At 47.5% G+C, this 17,911-nt stretch overlaps 1 protein-coding gene across 1 annotated transcript in view; it reads right to left on the bottom strand.

Annotated features, from left to right (window-relative positions):
- Window positions 1-17,911, bottom strand: part of DOCK6 (dedicator of cytokinesis 6) — a 135,177-nt gene that overhangs the window by 96,778 nt on the left and 20,488 nt on the right. Inside the window, exons 2-9 of the mRNA XM_055003920.1 lie at window positions 17,731-17,821; window positions 12,291-12,466; window positions 10,943-11,011; window positions 8,120-8,249; window positions 6,790-7,002; window positions 5,077-5,162; window positions 2,215-2,281; window positions 992-1,141 (exon numbers count right to left, since the gene is read on the bottom strand). Of these exons, the coding sequence (XP_054859895.1) occupies window positions 992-1,141; window positions 2,215-2,281; window positions 5,077-5,162; window positions 6,790-7,002; window positions 8,120-8,249; window positions 10,943-11,011; window positions 12,291-12,466; window positions 17,731-17,821 (982 nt within the window). The remainder of the gene's footprint in view (window positions 1-991; window positions 1,142-2,214; window positions 2,282-5,076; window positions 5,163-6,789; window positions 7,003-8,119; window positions 8,250-10,942; window positions 11,012-12,290; window positions 12,467-17,730; window positions 17,822-17,911) is intronic.

Raw genomic sequence — 17,911 nt, 5'->3', positions numbered from 1 at the left:
GTACGATGATGTGACACGGGCAGCCGCATGGGAGAAGTTGACTGGGATGGCATGGGCCTGTGGTTGCATTCCCCCCCCCCGCCCCCGATGCATTATTTCTATCTCGCTTTTCTCCCACATTGGGAACTCAAAGCAGCTTAGAACATCGTTCTCCCCTCCTCCACTTTCCCACAACAACAACAACCCTGTGAGGTAGGCCAGGTGGAGAGTTTATGATGGGCTCAAGTGAGCTTCCATGGTAGAAGCGAGGATTCGAACCCAGGTTTCCCAAGATCCTAGTCCAACAATACCAAGTTAGCTCTCAAATCTGCCCTGCCACTGCCCAGTTGAGCTCCAGAGGCGCAAGAACCATCCCTGTGCCTCATCTTGTTCCTGGCAACTGGCGTTACACATGAAGAGGAAAAACACATGGCAGAGTAGTAGATCACCTCTCCGATCTACTATACTACCCCTCCTGCCACTCCTGTATCCATGTTACTCACAATGCCAGAAGGAACCAGCTGCCAGCTGAGCAGGGAAAAGTGAAGGGAAGAATTGCCAAGGTATAGGGTGGGGGAATAGATAAGAGTTGCCAGACTCCAGGTGGTAGCTGGAGATCTCCCAGAATTACAACTGATCTCCAGGCAACAGAGCCAAGTTCCCCTGAAGAAAATGGCTGCTCTGAAGGGTGAACTATGGCATTATACCCCAATGAGGCCCCTCCCCTCCCCAAGCCCCACCCTCTCCAGGTTCCACCCCCCAAAATCTCCAGAAATTTCCCAACCTGGACCTGGCAGCCCTAGGAATAGGGGCATGGGGCTGTCACTCCCCTATTTAGGGTGGCGAAATACTTGAGCCAGCCTTACCAACAATAAATTATTTTCAGCACTCCGACAAAAGCAAGAGCATAGAGGCAGTCCTGCTTACCTTCCAACTATAATGTCGGATAGAGCTGTTGTACCTTCAAGGCAGATGGAGCTTCAAAAGAATGACTGTGGACCAAGCGTCTCACCTTGATCACCAGGAATATGTCCGGAGATGGATGAGTGAGAGAAAAGACAGCTGAGCGTGCAAGCGTGGAGATGGCAGGATGGGCACCATGCGCTCGCAGAAGACCCTTCATGTGCTCCGAATTGAGATCAAAATAAAAATTTTCAGAAATCTAGAAAAGGAGGGGAAAGGCTGTTGCTGGGGGAAGTTTCCACACATCCTCATAACCACCACTGCCAAACAAAATAGGCACGGCGAAGTTCTGCTAGAGTGGGCCAATTCACCATGACCGTGGAATTGGCCACCGTTGCAAGAGGGGCTGGTCCGAAGCGTTATTTCAATTGATTTTTCACAGTCAGTTATGATCTCCTTGATCTCTCTCACAAGAGGCCTAGGCCTGGCCCTCCAAGCAGCAGTGGGGACCAGTGGTCTCCGTTGGTGCTTGCTAAACAAAAAAAGTGGTGAAGGAAATTAAGGCAGAGGGGCATAAAATTATGGCAGAAGTCTCTTTTGAGGCTTCTGGAGGAGGGCACTCAAATACCCATTTCCTACTCAGTATCTTCACCTGCCTTTCCCTCAGGGCTTGACACAAAAGACCTTTCTCTGAAACTTTTAATTAGAAGTGCTCATAAGAGGCAAGAACTTGAGAAAGTCTGTGCTATGTCAACTCTCTAAGGAGGAAGCTCCTCCTCTCGCCAGAAGCCTGGACGCAGTTCTGAAGAAATGGCTTGCACATGTCCATAGGGAGACCTGAGCCCACACGAAGCAGTCTTGGATATGTGCGCCACATGTGCATTTATTCTATTGTCATAACTCAGAGCAGCTCCAACTGGGTGCTCCCCATCTCGAACAAGCGAGTGCAAAGGGATATGGGCAACATTTTTCTATTGCAGGGTACATCATAGAATCATAGGGGTTGCAACCCTACATGTTCCAGTGAATACACAAACAGTCCATGTACGGTATAGAATCATAGACTCCTAGGGCTCGAAGGGACCTCCAGGGTCATCTAGTCCAACCCCCTGCACAATGCAGGAAATTCACAACTACCCCCCCCCCCGACTGCCCCAGTGACCCCTGCTCCATGCCCAGAAGATGGCAAAACACCTCTAGGATCCCTAGCCAAACTGGCATCGGCAAGTCCTCTACCGGTCACTCCATCTGGTTCCAGCTGAAAAGGCAAGAACTGCTCAGCGCCACCAACCGCTCCATCTGGCTAGGCAGGAGAGCAGAAAGACAAAGTACCTTTTTCTTCTCTTTCACATCATAGAGCGCCAACGATCCAAAGATGGGCTCGATATCGATCTCAAACCTGGTCCAGGAAAGGGGATGAGAGGGAGGGGACAGAGAAGTCATATTTTAAAAGGCTGCTCAGAGAAAGGAACAACAATCTCTGCCTTAGTTGCTAAGCCACAGGCACAACTGCGATCCAGCCAATGAGATAGCTGGAACTTGAGGGCTCCATGTACAGCCGTGACACTGAGTAGGGCAAAAAGACATCCCTCTCACCAGGGCCGGCGCCACCATTGAGGCCGTGAGGCAGGGGCCGCGGGGGCTGCGGGGCCGGAGGGGGCGCCAGAGGGGGCCCCAGGGGCGGAGGCACGCGTCCCACACCGCCGCCGGCCAGCCCCGTGCCACCGCCGCCACCGCCTGCCACCAGGCGGGCGCAGCAGACACGGGCCAGGAATGACAGGCAGCCAGGGCGGCGCGCGGTGCACGGCCGGCCTCCTCGCTCCACCTCAGCCACCCGCTGGCGGCACTGCGTGATGATGTCAGCACGTGATGACGTCATCATGCAGTCTGGGGCCGCGCACGCGCGCGCTCTGAGGATGGCCTCAAGCGCCAGTAACCCTGGAGCCGGGGCTGCCTCTCACATGCGCCCCCATCAGATGGTGTGTACGTATGTAACGTGCTGTCCACAACCGACTTACGGCAATCCCTGCTGGGGTTTTCTTTTGTTTATTACTTTATTTTATTGGAACTTTTATATAAGAAAAGTAACAACTAACAGACAGAGAAATGACAAAACCAAGAAAAAGAAGGGAGAGAAAAGAACTATACAAACAAAAAGGAGGTGTCCAATTTTCTCTGTGATAAATATAAATTGCAAATTTTTCTCTTTATGTCTACTTCCCAAAAAGCTCTTTTTTTCCCCTATAGACCGAACTCCTTATTCATTAAACCTGCTAATCATCAAATCATGATTATTTATTTCATGCAAAAGGTCTATAAGGGGTTTCCAATCAGCAATAAATGAACTTCTGACTTTTCTCTAATCAGTGAAGTAAGTTTAGCCATTGCAGCAAGTTCCAATATCTTCACCAACCATTCCTCTATTGTGGACATTATTGGATTCTTCCACTTTTATGCATATAATACTCTTGCTGCCTTTGCCATATATAAAAACAAAGTTCCATGAATTCTTTCCAGCTGAGAGTCCATCAACTCCAAAAGAAAAAGCTCTGGTCCCTGCTGGGATTTTCAAGGCAAGGGATATGCAGAGGTGGTTTTGCCAATGCCTGCCTTCGCATATCTCAGTTCAGTTCAGAGTTCATTGTGCATAGCCATAGGCTATCACAAAATTACAAAAAAACCCATTAGATAAGATAAAAATTAAGTAAAATACAACTATATACCAAAACGTGGGGAAGATTTCATTAAAACAGACATCGATTAAAACCATCAATCAATAAGTTAACTGAAAGTTCAGGGAACGCCCTCTTTCTTTCCTGCCTTAAACCTTATCTTCATAGCAGCAAAGGCAAAAAGTGAAACTCTATGTGAAACGTGCGCATCAGCATCAGAAAGCAAAAATGAGATTTTCTCCACGTCCGTGTATAAGCTTAGACCAGATAAAAATCCCGCCAGAAACTTTGATCCAGGGGCAGAATATAAAGGGCAAAAAAGGATAAAATGAGGTAAATCCTCTACTGTATGAGATCCACAGGTACAGACCCTTTGGGTTATAAGAGTTTGAGAATAACGTCCAGACAATATTGCCAAGGGCAACACAAGCGGATCGTTAGTCCATCCCGCTCAAGCCCCTTCTGCACCGGGGACGTAACTCCTCGCTATCTCAGAAGTCAAGGCATGAAATCAGGTCATCTGAGGCCTTTCACACCTCTCAAGTTTGGTCAGTGTAGCGTTGTTCTTTTTAGTCTGGACCATGTCAAAATCCATCGGATTGATGAGTGCTGGGACTTTCATCACAGATGCTGTCATCGGTGACGTTACAGCGCCAGCCGTTTCTCCCTCCCCCCCTTTTTTTTGCACATGTATTGAATTAATGTATTGCTGAATCAATCTAGTTCCTGGATTTCTTTCTCTCAGCCCATCGATGCATTGATCCTACAATGGATTTTTTTTAAAAAAAATTAAATGAGTGGAAAGGAAAATGGAAAGAAAAGAGCGGAGGGGGAGGAATGGAAAGGAGGGGGAGGGAGGGACTGGATGGACAATAGCGGCCAATCACAATGAAGTGGGCTGGCAGAGGGTGGGAGGGCATGGAAGAGGGTAGGACTCTAAAAGGAGGGATAAAGAGTGGGCACGGGGAAACAGCAGGCTGGACAATGGATTTCTTAAAAAGCTGGGGTATAAGTGCTCCCAGGAAAGCCGTGGAAAAGCCACATAGTAGCTGGAGTGATTAAAGGCCGCAAATTGGGTGCAGATGGTCACCAAAAAATGCTGCAGTACTTTGGTCACATCATGAGAAGACAAGATTCTCTGGAAAAGTCAATCATGCTAGGAAAAGTGGAAGGCAGTAGGAAAAGAGGAAGACCTAAAACAAGAGGGCTTGTCTCAATAAAAGAAGCCACATCCTCCAGTTTGTAGGATCTGAGTAAGACTGTTAACGAGAGATCGTTTTGGAGATCTTTCATTCATAGGGTCACCATAGGTCGGAGGCGACTTGACAGCACATAACACACTTGGAAACTGAACTGGCAAAATTGGCCCATACAGAAGGGATTTCAGTCCTGCCGACTTCACTTTCCTCCCCTGCACGGCACCACAGCCAGACGTTTTCGGAGTAAAACCTTGCACTGCACAGATGCCGAGGCATCCCAGTGATTGGCTTTGGTGCAGTCAGGACGCACAACGGCAACTTACTTCAGAGACAAACATTTCACTAAGATCCGCTGGCCAAAGTGTTCCTTGGGCACTTCTGGGACGCTGCAGCGTTCCACCGCCTCCTCCTACGGGAGCAAAAGGAAAGGGCGACACCAGCATGATCAGATGCTTTATGCTGGGAAAAATACTAGCCCTGACCGTGTGACGTGTATGTCAAGGATTATACTCATCAACCAGGCTACCCCCCCTCAACCCCTGCTGCATGTATTCAGCCCTTTGTAGGCTCTCAGCTGACACAGGGCTGCACTAAGCTGTGGGGCTGGGCTAATAAGTGGCTGCTTTCACACAGACTGGATAATTACTCTTTCGATACATATTAGCAGGGCTCATTTTGAGGGGGAACACGTCGGAACGCAGTTCCGGCAGTTCCCCAAAGAGGTCACATGGCAGGTGGCCCCGCCCACCTGACTCTCGGACATTTTGGGCTCATTTTGTCCTGGATTGGGGCCGAAACGGCCCGGATCGGGCCTCTGACGGGTGGTGGATCACTCTCCCACTCAGCAGCGGCCCGATCCTGACCATTTGGGGCCCCTTTTTGGCCATTTTCAGCCCCATTTTGGGCCCAATTTCGGTCTTGAACGGCCAGGATTGGGTCCAAAACAGCCAGGATAGGTGATGTCAGGGGGTGTGGCATATGCAAATCAGTTGTGCTAATTACACCTTTCCGGTGATGTCAAGGGGTGTGGTATATGCTAATGAGCTATGCTAATGAGTCCCTCCAGCTCTTTTTCTACGAAATGACCCCTGCTTATTAGCAATTGTATACAACTTGATTTTCCTGCATTGGAAGTGCACTGAAACTGCACTATCCAATGTGTGTGAAAGCAGCCAGTTAGAATCCTGTTCTCTGAGTTCCTTGCCTGTACACACCCATCATATGTGCAGGGTTACTGCTGGAGATCAGGGGAAAAAAATGGCCCCAGCTGGTATGTCTTAAGAGGACTTATGAATTGAGGACCCACAAAAGCCAGTGGCCGCACGGCCTGCCCAGGCCTCCTTCTCAGCTGGCAGCAATCCAATTCCTCCGTCCTCTTCCAGACAAAGCCACTTCAGAAAAGAATAAGGCAGCTGTCGTGATTCTTCTCCCACCTCCAAGTATCTGCCACCAAAAAGCAAATGACAACCGTCCCAGCCCCAGGGGCTCATATCTCAACACACTGCTGCCTTGTGGATTCTGCAAAACTTTAATTGATTGATTGATTTGATTTGATTTATACCCTCCCTCCCCACAAATGGGCTCAGGGCGGCTAACAACATTCATAAAACAGTGAATTAATCACAAAACCATAACGTCAATAATAATCTTTAAAAAGTCATTAAAATAGTCCAGGTGCAGGCTATTTAAATAAATATTTGGGAGTCCGTATATGGGCATAGCGGATGGCCGAGGGCAGGCCCAGAAAAAGTGGTGGTCTTAGATGGAAGAAGGGGGACAGCTGCTGGCGCTCAGCCAAAGGCCAGGTGGAACATCTCCGTTTTACAGGCCCTGCGGAACTGTAACAGGTCCCGCAGGGCCCGGATCTCCAGTGGGAGAGTGCTCCACCAGGCCGAGGCCAGGGCAGAAAAAGCCCTGGCCCTGGTTGAGGCCAGACAGATGTCCTTCGGGCCGGGGACCACCAGGAGTTGCTTGTCTGCAGAACGCAATGCCCTGCGGAGGAACGTAATGGAAGAGGCAGTGGGAAACACCCTCACCTCGTCAGGAGCAGGGTAAAGTGCCAGGATCTCGCTATGCCGGTTCTCCTTACGCTGCTCCTCATTCCTGCGATCCGTCTCCTCGATAGCCGTGCGGGCCAGCAGCGAAGGCAACAGAGAGTCAGCCACGCAGTTCTTTAGGTCAAAGATGCTGGAAGCCCAGCTGCCTCGAGGTGTGTCATCCATAGAGGCCGAGCAGCGTTTCAGGTCATCCTGGAGACAGGAGGGAGTGCCTGCTGTTAAGTAGGTAATAGGTCCCTATTAACAGGTCCCTATTAATAGGTAATAGGGCTGTGCTGTAAGGAAGTGGTGCAGAGAGATGGTTGAAGGTATAGGGACTGTAGACCATACTACTGCATACTGTCTATTGCTGTAAGCTTGTTCTTACTGCACAGTTTCTGCACGGTGTAGTACGGCATGTTTTGTTTCAGCAGAGCAGAGCCCCAAGTTAACAGGCAGCTAGAAGCGGCAAAAAGGTCTCTTCAGGCTCCCTTCACTGAATCTTTCCCTTCCATCCTTCTGGCTCTACTGCTCTGTAAAAGTCCGCTCTGCTCAGGTTTTCCTCCAGGAGTTCAGGGGAAGAGGGGGGGGCATGTCAGATCAGCAGCCACAGGACGGGAGGGAAAGAGTCAGCGAGGGGAGACTGAAGCTGCCAGGCGGCTAGCAGCGGAGAAGGAGCTGCTGAGGCTCTCGCCGCCACTTCTAGACTCAACCATCCCTTCTCATAGAGAGGGGAATGAGAAGGGATGATTGTGTCTAGCAGCAGCGGTGGCGGCAGCTCCCTCTGCTGCTGTTAGCCATCTGGCAGCTTCAGGCTCCCCTCGCTGACTCTTTCCCACCTGTCCTGCTGCCAACTACACTACCCAGGTAAACTTGCAAGAATCCGACACGCGTTGGGCACCTCGTGTAGTTTAGCCCTTAGTGGAAAAGGCGGGCTATAAATAACATAAGGGGGCACCCGCATAGCCTCATCTTGCAAGCCTCTCCACCCATCTTTCCTATGGGCAAGCCCCAGGCAACATCTCGAAAATCTACAGTCACGCTTGGCATTTCTACATTTTCAGATTTTGATGCGTCTTTCCAGTTCAAGGCACAAGCCGTCGGGAGTGTTGGGGAACCTCCCTCCAGACCGAAAGCCTGAGCATGCAGAGATCACAGATGACGTCCCCTCTGTTCTGAGGCCAGATGGACACTCTTTCTACAATGTTATGGGGATGGCAAAAGATGGCCGGAGGAATGGCTTTGCACCTTTTATCACCCTTGGTCATGTGGCCACCACAGCCCACTGCTGCTCCAACAAGCCAGCCTCGACAAGCCCAACTAGACTTACTGAATCTCCCTGACTGCTGTGCTCCTCGGCCACCATATCTAACTCGAAATCTTGCCTGGCCAGCTCCTTCTGCCGATCCCTTTGCCTGTCAGCCGAATTGGCACTGTACACGGTGCTCAGTCTTTGGTACCTGAACCAGGACAAAATAACAACAACAACATTCGATTTACATACTGCCCTTCAGGACAACTTAACACCCACTCAGAACAGTTTACAACGTATGTCATTATTATCTCCACAACAACAACCAGCGTATCACTACCTACTGGGGATACAGATACTGGCAGGAAAGCAGAGGAGATGTAAACATTTGATTTACATACCGCCCTTCAGGACAACTTAATGTCACACTCAAGAGTGGTTTATAAAGTGTGGTATTATTATCCTCATGACAATCACCCTGTGAGGTGGGTGGGGCTGCAAGCGCTCTGAAAGAGCTGTGACTAACCCAAGGTCACCCAGCTGCCTTCAAGCGGAGGCGTGGGGAATCAAACCCGGCTCTCCAGATTAGAGTCCTGCTGATCTTAACCACTACACCAAACTGGCTCTCAGTAAAGACAAACACATCAAATGGTTTCAAGTGCTGTTCTTCTTTCTGTGAATCTTTCAGGGCGACACCGCTTCTTGTCAGATTCTACTACCTCCATCTTGTGGCATATCCTAGAAGCTGCATCATCCTCTGGACAAACCTACAATCTGTACTGCAGCTGCTTTGTGAGGGCCAAATAATTGGGCTAAATAATATCCCTCCAGAAAAGCAACCCTGTAGTCAGAAGGAGCTTTCAGGTTTAGGTTGTGGATCCCCCAGTTGATGGATGGCAATACGGTGCTACTTGGATGGGATTTGTCTACCTGGGGACATAACTCTCCAGAAAGGGAAGATGAATGTCAAAGCCAGGCAAAGTTGGATGCCAATAAACTGATCCACCAAATATGGTCAACTGATTCAATGTTAAACAGGAAGCATAGTTTAAAAAAACAGAGCAGAGATCACTCCTCAGAGGGTTTGTTAATTTCATCTTCAGCTCCCCAAAGGGGAGGTGAAATTGACAGAGCCTTAGGGGAGGTGAAGTTGAAATTAACAAACCCTCTGAGGAGCAATCTCCTTGGGCTCTGTCTTTAAAACTACTCTGCTGTAGAGACATGAAATTGACAGAGCCTTCAGGGAGGTAAAGATCTATGGTGTGGCCTCATTTATAATACTGAGCGCAGTTCTGGTCTCCATGTCTCAAAAAGGACATTGCAGAACTGGGAAAAGTACAGAAGAGAGCAATCAAGAATATTAGAGGGTTGGAACTCCTTTCCTGTAAGGAAAGGCTGAAGAGTCTGGGATGTTTCAGTTCAGAAAAAAGTCAGTGATTGAATAGTTAGTTAGTTAGTTAGTTAGTTAGTTAGTTAGTTAGTTAGTTAGTTAGTTAGTTAGTTAGTTAGTTAGTTGGTTGGTTGGTTGGTTGGTTGGTTGGTTGGTTGGTTGGTTGGTTGGTTGGTTGGTTGGTTGGTTGGTTGGTTGGCGGGTTGGGTTGCTCACTCATGTCCTACCTTACTATTTACGTGGGTTCCCCAGGGGGGACCAAAGATGGCTTACATGGCTCTTCTCAGTTTTATCTAAAAGTATATCTGTCTTTTATCTACAGCTTGTCTACGACTGTTAATATTCACGATAGTTTATATATTACTGATGCACCTACAGACTGTAAGCTACTTCGAATCATTTCGAAGAAAGGTAGGATATAAATGTTTTAGCAAGTAAATACATGTCACCCACACAGTGAACACAGACGACCTGTCCTTCCTTCAACGCATATTGAATCAACAAGATCACCTGGGCTCACACAATTAGTAAGGTAAATCATCAACCACAGTCTGCTGAGTGAGACACTGAAATGCTTATACAGAAACCGAGTATTTGCTGGCTGGACGGAACAAGCTCTTCTGGAACGGGGTTGACACGCCCTAATCCACATCTTTTATTCGAGGCATGTGTGACTCAAACAACAACTCAACTGGGTGAATGCTATAGAGCCATAACTACATGGGTGCCAAAAGGACTTTAGTAGCTAGTATTTGGGGTACCAAGCGATCAAGAAATTACATTAATAAAGCAGGAATTATCTTTCCACCGGGCCTGTAAGATAGAGATGTTCCGCCAGGTGGTTGAGGCGGGTGGGCTGTGAAACCAGCCTCCTGCCATGGAGGGGTTTATCTCCTGTTCTGTTAACGTCTAGTGGTTGGCCATCCAGCCCCACGAATTGCTGTTTGGCTCACACAATATGTGTACTGCTGTCTTTTAGAAATTGTATTATATTTCTTGACTTTTTATCTGGTTTTAAATGAACATGTTTGTGTATTTTATATATGTTGTATTCCGCTCTGAGCCCATTCGTGGGGATAGAAGATTAAAAATATTAAATAATAACAACAACCATCATAACGATAACAACTGTACATTGACTTTGGAACATTCTAAGGGCAACCAATAAAGGCCCCTACACTTTACAGGCCACCCTTTCTCCATCTTTCTTGTCCACTCCCATCAAAGCCTTGATCTAAAGCTGAATAATAGCTCTCTGAAAAGTGCACCGACTTTTAGTATAGTGTTAGACTCAAATAGTATTAGACTCAAACAGTCTAACACTACTTGAGTGAGTGTTAGAATGCCAACGTTCCTTTATTTCCAATTAACCAGTGGTACGCAGCCCCTAATCCAAAATATAAAAAACTGAAATCACATAGATGTCATCTGGCTCCCCCAGGCAAGGAACCTTCCTCTGATACCCTTTCCTAAGCAGGCTATACGAGCAGCGGAGAATCATCAAAACCTACTTCCGCCGGACAACGACCCAGTCTTCCGCGTAGATTTGTACAGCATCTCGTACCCGGGCATCCTGCTTTCTGCAGGAGGAAGAAGAAACAATGTGAACATAGCAGGTTGGCTACTATCTACAAGCAAGCAACTTCCTTGGATTTATTTGCAACGGTGATTTAGGTTCAGGCTCTTCTCCACACATTTAGTAAACAATTCACAAGAATCTAGACGAAGCTAGATTCCTCTAGATTCCACCACCATATTGCATAGAATAGCCATTTAAAACCATCACGTCTACGTCCTGATGCAGTTAGGAACACTGTGTTTCTGTTGGGCACGAGCAGTTGAAGTTCCCTGCTAACTTTCTCTGCAAAGATTTATCTGGTTTTATCCACAATTGTTTTGAAATCGCTTAGGGGTAATTCAGTCCCTTTTGCCATTCTTCCCTTCCACTTATGCTGCTACCCATGGGGATTTCTTTAGTTCCCCTATCATCCCCACCCCACCACAAAGAGGGAGAGATTTGAACGTACAAGCCACTGAGGGGGATTGTGCCCTTAGGTTTTTATGATTTTTTAAAGTCTTCCTATAGCTTAATTTTTCAACACGCCATAAAAAAGCAAATAGAGAACTAGTTTTTGATTTCTAGCCCCCTTCCCATTTGGGTGGTGATGGTGGAGAGTGCCCTCAAGTCATAGCTTATTTATGGTGACCCCTGGTGGCGTTTCCATGGCAAGAGACTAACTGGAGTCACTTGCCATTGCCTGCCTCTGCAACATTGTTCTTTGTTGGAGGTCTCCCATCCAATTACCAACCAAGGCCAACCCTGCTTAGCTTCTGAGATCTGACGAGATCAGGCTCACCTGGGCTATCCAGGTCAGGGCTCCCATTTGGATATACATATGAACATTTTTGGTAAAGAAATGAAGATCCATACATATAGGAAAAGGCCATGAAAAAAACAACAACAGGAATCTACCATACCAGGTCCTAGCAGAGTTTCATCTTTGACCTATACTTCTTGGATGCATGACTCATCAAGAATCACACATACGCTTTCCAAAAGCTTTTATCCAGGTTTCAAATTGTAATTAAATTGCAATTCCAAAACAGTGTTCCAAATTCCTTTTATTATACTGAAGCTGTCAATTTAAGGATCTCTTTGCCTGCCAAATGTTTTCACTGGTCATAAGACAATTCAATGTAATAACATAAGATCAGCAAGTCCTGGGACAGAAAATTCGAGCTAATTGCCAAGTCATCTGCATTGGAAATTCTTGCATAGCTCTCATACTGAGAGGTGAAAGGGTTTCCAAGTAGACAGAAATATCTCAGACACTAAAAGAGCTGTAATTTTCAATTTACCCATCTTCAGGGACACCAGGCTCCAGTGTCCGACAGTCCCGCGGTTCGTGGATCACCTCCAAATCATCGGCAGGAAACTCAACCAGGTCATGCAATGGGCCAGAGTCGGTATCCGGCACGTGGCTCCCTACGTACTCCTCGAAGTCCACTGGCTCCACCACTTCTGTTAAAGGCACCTGAAGAAAACAAAGGGAGAGAAGTTAGCAGGTTAGTAAGTGAGATAAGGCTAAACTCACATCCTTAATTTGCGCAATGGTCATCGATCACTGCTAATCCAGACTCCTTGCGGCACATGAAGGACTGCCTCTCCAAATATTTATCCATCTTCTTCCCATTAAATCCTCTTAAGACGCCCTTCGGTTAGGGAAATGAGAACGGCAGCAGTCTTTTTATAATTGTTTCAACACTCTGGAGAAGGCTTCTATTACACACACCGAGGAAGAGGAGGAAGGAATCCATTTTGACTCCAGTAAGTAGTTGCAAGCATAGGGTCCCGAGATCACTGTGGTGGTGGTGTTAAATACTGAAATCAAGAATTATAATGCCTCTTTTATTACATCTCTATTGAGACCAGGGGTCATTTTGTAGAAAAAGAGCTTGAGGAACTCATTAGCATAACTCAATAGCATATGCCACACCCCTTGACATCACCAGAAGTGTGTCATTAGCATAACTGATTTGCATATGCCACACCCCCTGACATCACCTATCCTGGCTGTTTTGGACCCAATCCCGGCCATTCAGGGCCGAAATTGGGCCCAAAATGGCAAAAAGGGGCTGAAAATGGCTGAAAAGGGGCCCAAAATGGTCAGGATCGGGCCGATGATGAGCGGGAGAGTGATCCATCACCCGTCAGAGGCCCAATTTGGGCCGTTTCAGCCCCAATTCAGGCTGAAACAGGCCCAAAATGCCAGAGAGTCAGGTGGGCGGGGCCACTTGACATGTGACCTCTTTGGGGAACTGCTGGAACTGCGTTCCTTTGCGTTCCCCCTCAAAATGAGCCCTGATTGAGACCCAGGCCCAGCGTGATTTTTCATCTTTTCACCAAGCCTGAAAGACAGAGATGTTCTGCCAGGCATATGGCTGAGGCTGGGGCCTTCTGGACAGTCTCCTATGAGGGGGTGGGATATAACCCCCTGTTCTGGTTCCCATCGGTTGGTTCATCAGTTTATCTGGTTACCTCCTCCACCCCGTGGGGTGTGTAGTTTGGGGTTAACAAAGTATAGCTGCCATTCAAGGTGATGAGTCCAGCAGCACCTTTAAGACCAACCAACTTTATCGTAGCATAAGCTTTCGAGAACCACAGCTCTCTTTGTCAGATGCTTCTGACAAAGAATGCTGTGGGTCTCGAAAACTTCTGCTACAATAAAGTTGGTTAGTCTTAAAGGTGTTTGTAAGAAGAAGGCCTCGGACCACCTAATGTAGAGTGAGGGCCAAGCTACACATGACGAATGACACTTGAACAGCAAGTGTATTTCTCCCTGTTCACTTGCCCTCCACTCAATCCACTTGCCGTTCAAGTGTCATTCGTCATGTGTAGCTTGGCCCTAAAACTTTGGTTCAGGCTTCATGTCTTGCAATTTTTTTTACTAGGCCTGTTTATTGGGAAAGGCACAGTCTCTGTTAATTAAGTGTACCAGCGCTGCTTTCCTCCTGTGAGAGTGGCCGTGAGAAGGCCAGCGACTGGTGCCGATCTCAGCTCTAGCCATACTCCCTAAACTTTCACACTGAGGGCCAAGCTACACATGACGAATGACACTTGAACAGCAAGTGTATTTCTCCCTGTTCACTTGCCCTCCACTTGCCCTCCACTGTGGGCCAAGCTACAAGTGACGAATGACACTTGAACAGCGTGTATTCCTCCCTGTTCACTTGCCCTCCACTTGCCCTCCACTGTGGGCCAAGCTACAAGTGACAAATGACACTTGAACAGCAAGTGTATTTCTCCCTGTTCACTTGCCTTCCACTCAATCCACTTGCTGTTCAAGTGTCATTCGTCACTTGTAGCTTGGCCCTGAGTTAACGTCCAATTCAGAAACAAGCCCTGATTAGTTCCTTTCAGTGGGCTGATGGCCCCTCCAGATTTGAAGAAGCCTCTCTGGGCCAAGCTACAAGTGACAAATGACACTTGAACAGCAAGTGGATTGAGTGGAGGGCAAGTGAACAGGGAGAAATACACTTGCTGCTCAAGTGTCATTTGTTACTTGTAGCTTGGCCCTCTGTTTCTAGGCAGTTTATCCTTCCATACCATTCCAGACCAGTTTTGACCAGCCTTGCTGCCTTGCTCCTATTAACAACTACCAGCTATGCAAGAAGAGAGCTTCTAGCTCCATACCATCTCCAGCATGCCTAGAGTGAGCTGGCATGGATGGACTTTGGTAAGATCAACCAGCTTTGGAACCAACTCAGGGAATCAGTCAGCCAGCAAGTAGTACTTTAGCTAGTTAGAACACAGTTAGATCAGCAAGCTGTTATTTGTTTTCTGCCTTGCCTAAATGCTTTCATGAGTGGTTACTGCCTAGCACATGTTCTTTCTTTTAATAAACTCCAATGATATATTTTACCAGCCTGTGTCCAGTGTTGCTTGCTAAGGAGGTACACACACTCATAAAAGATCCAGGAAGCAGGGGTGCTTCAGACAAATGACCAGAGCCCCTAGGAGTCTTGAGTGGGCAGGAGAGCCGGCGGGAACGGGGGATGAGAGCCCCTGGGTCGATACAGTGCTACTGGACTCTACTTTTTTGCAACTACAGACTGACACGGCTAACTCCTCTGGATTCAGGGTGATGTTTTTATTGAATTGAATTGTCTGTATTTATGAATTTATTGTTGGTTTTAACTATCGTTATCTGCCCTGAGCCTGTTCGTAGGGAGGGCGGAGTATAAACTGAATCAATCAATCAATCAATCAATCAGGAATATGTGAGATTCAGTGTTAGAGGATTGTGTTTTAGTCACATTCTTTTTAGCCAGTTTGGTGTAGTGGTTAAGAGTGCGGGACTCTAATCTGGAGAGCCGGGTTTGATCCCCCACTCCTCCACTTGAAGCCAGCTGGGTGAACTTGGGCTAGTCACAGCTCTCTCAGAGCTCTCTCAGCCCCACCCACTTCACAGAGTGATTGTTGTGGGGATAATAATAACATACTTTGTAAGCCGCTCTGAGTGGGCATTAAGTTGTCCTGAAGGGCGGTATATAAATCAAATGTTGTTGTCGTTGTTATTATCTTTGCTCAGTTTATTGTACTAGCAGATGTAGTGTGCACTTTTGTTTTATGATTAAACGTCTGTTTGTCTTAATGCAGCCAGTCATTTTTAATGCAGTATAGCAGCCCATGCTAAGTCACTGTTCAGTTCAAGTGTACCAGAAGCAGAAACGGGAGGGACCAGCAGTTAAACTCTACTTCCCTAGAATGCTCAACAAAGTGTGTTGTTCCCTTCGTAAGATACTTTCAGATACTTCAGATGGTATCTGAAGAAGGGAGCTTTGACTCTTGAAAGCTTATACACTGAAAATCTTGTTGCTACTGGACTCAAATCTTGCTGCGGACCGACACGGCTACCCGGCTGCAGCAGCGTAGCATGGGTTGGCAGCACCCGGCAGGAGGTGGTGCCCCTGGCACCACATGTGCGCACGCTCCCAGGACTGCATGATGATGTCACTTCATTGCGCAGGGCACAGCCCCCCCCCAAGAGCGCTCCCTCGATTTAAGCCACTCGCCTCCCCACCTCTTACCAGGCAGCCCTCTGCAGCAGCCACCTGTGCCACCGCCACCAGCTCGGCACGCTCCTTGGCTGCAGAATGGCCAGGCCAGCTCAGTGCCCAGAGAGCCGGCTGCCCCATCAGCACAGCAGATGACCAGAGCACTGCGGGCATCCTCCCGTGGACACAGTGCAGACTCTTCTGGGTGCAGCACCCCCTAAAAAAAATTATGTGCACGGGGCAGCCACCCCTCTGACCCCTCCATGCTACGCCACTGCCCGGCTGACACTCTCTAGATTATGGTATTTAGATACTGCCTATTTTCAGCAGTATACCTTTACCAACTCCTGGCTCCCAATTTACGTAGAGCCTTTTCTCTGGCCAGATGTAATGTTCTTCCTTCAGCCATTTTATCTGGCAGATTTCATGGGATTTCTTATTTTAGCAGGTGTTGTCCTTGTTTGATGGACTGTGTTGAGACTCAGAGGAGTTAGCCGTGTTAGTCTGTGGTAGCAAAATCAAAAAGAGTCCAGTAGCACCTTTAAGACTAACCAATTTTATTGTAGCATAAGCTTTCGAGAATCAAGTTCTCTTCATCAGATGCATGATCCGAACTGGCCAAATACAGAAGAGGAGGGGAGAGAGGGGAGAAAGAAGGGGACATATATCACAAGGAGACAGAATGCAATTAGCGTGGAGGCAGTCAAAACATTCCTTTGCTTGGAAATGTAAACATCTCCTTTTGGTGTGCAGTCAGTTTGCCGTATTAGTTTGTAGCAGTGAAAGTATCCAATTCCTATGTAGTATAAGCCTTCGATGACCACAGCTCTCCCTGCCAGCTGCATCTGACAAAGAGAACTGTGGTCCCCGAAAGCCCACACCAGGAGTCACTGGGCTCCCCCAGACCACACCTCTGTAAAGGGAATCTGTTACCTGTGATAATGTGATAACCATTCATAGTCTCTATTCAGTCCCAGCTTGACAGAGTCAAATTTGCATATGAATTCCAATTCAGCAGCCTCCCGTTGGATTTTGTTTTTGAAAGGTTTCTGTTGAACCACAGCGACTTTTAAGTCTTTGGTGGAATGTCCTGGTAGATTGAAGTGTTCTCCCACTGGTTTTTGGACGTTTCCATTTCTAATGTCAGATTTGTGTCCATTTATTCTTTTGCGTAGAGGTTGGCTGGTTTGTCCAATGTACAGAGCAGAAGGACATTGTTGGCACATGAGGGCATATATCAGATTGGAGGATGAGCAGCTGTAAGAGCCCGAGACAGTGTAGTTGATGCCATTGGGTCCTGTAATTGTATTCCCTGGGTTTCCCATGCTCTTCTCCAGTGCTCTTTTTATCTGGCGCCACGCCAGGATCTTCTACATCCTATATTAGCCCAACTTTCAGAGTTTTCTGATGATTTTAAGGTTCAGTTTCTGCTTGACAACCCAGATGGGGAAATAACTGAAATAGTAGCAAAGTTTCTCTACAGTGCCATGGCTATACGCCCCGACAAGTAATAACCTATACTGATTTTGCTACACTGTTGCCCTGTTCCTATCTGTAATTTAAATCTCATTCTGTATGGACATATTTCTGTATTTAATATCTTATATTTTATATATGCCAATAAAGGCTTGCTTGCTTGGTTGGCCTATTTTCACTAGGTTACAAGTATACTTCCACTAGAGAGTCTCTTTTCTAGAAGAGCTTCCCACCCCCTACCCCAGCACAGTACGGAGTAACTCACCGACTGTGGGATGCCTCCATGCTTCTTGGAGAGCTGTGGGGAACTGCCGTACTCTCGGGACACCTGCCTCCTCACTTCAGCCGCTACGGTCCTGGGAGGGAGGAAGGAAGAAAGAAAATCATCAACATCTATAAGAGAATCCATGAATCTGAGCACGGAAGGTCATTTGAGAGCCTCGGTA

This window comes from Eublepharis macularius, chromosome 19, assembly GCF_028583425.1.
Source record: "Eublepharis macularius isolate TG4126 chromosome 19, MPM_Emac_v1.0, whole genome shotgun sequence".
Classification (NCBI taxonomy): domain Eukaryota; kingdom Metazoa; phylum Chordata; class Lepidosauria; order Squamata; family Eublepharidae; genus Eublepharis; species Eublepharis macularius.
Note: the sequence above shows the minus strand (reverse complement) of the source record. Positions and strands in the feature narration are given on the sequence as shown.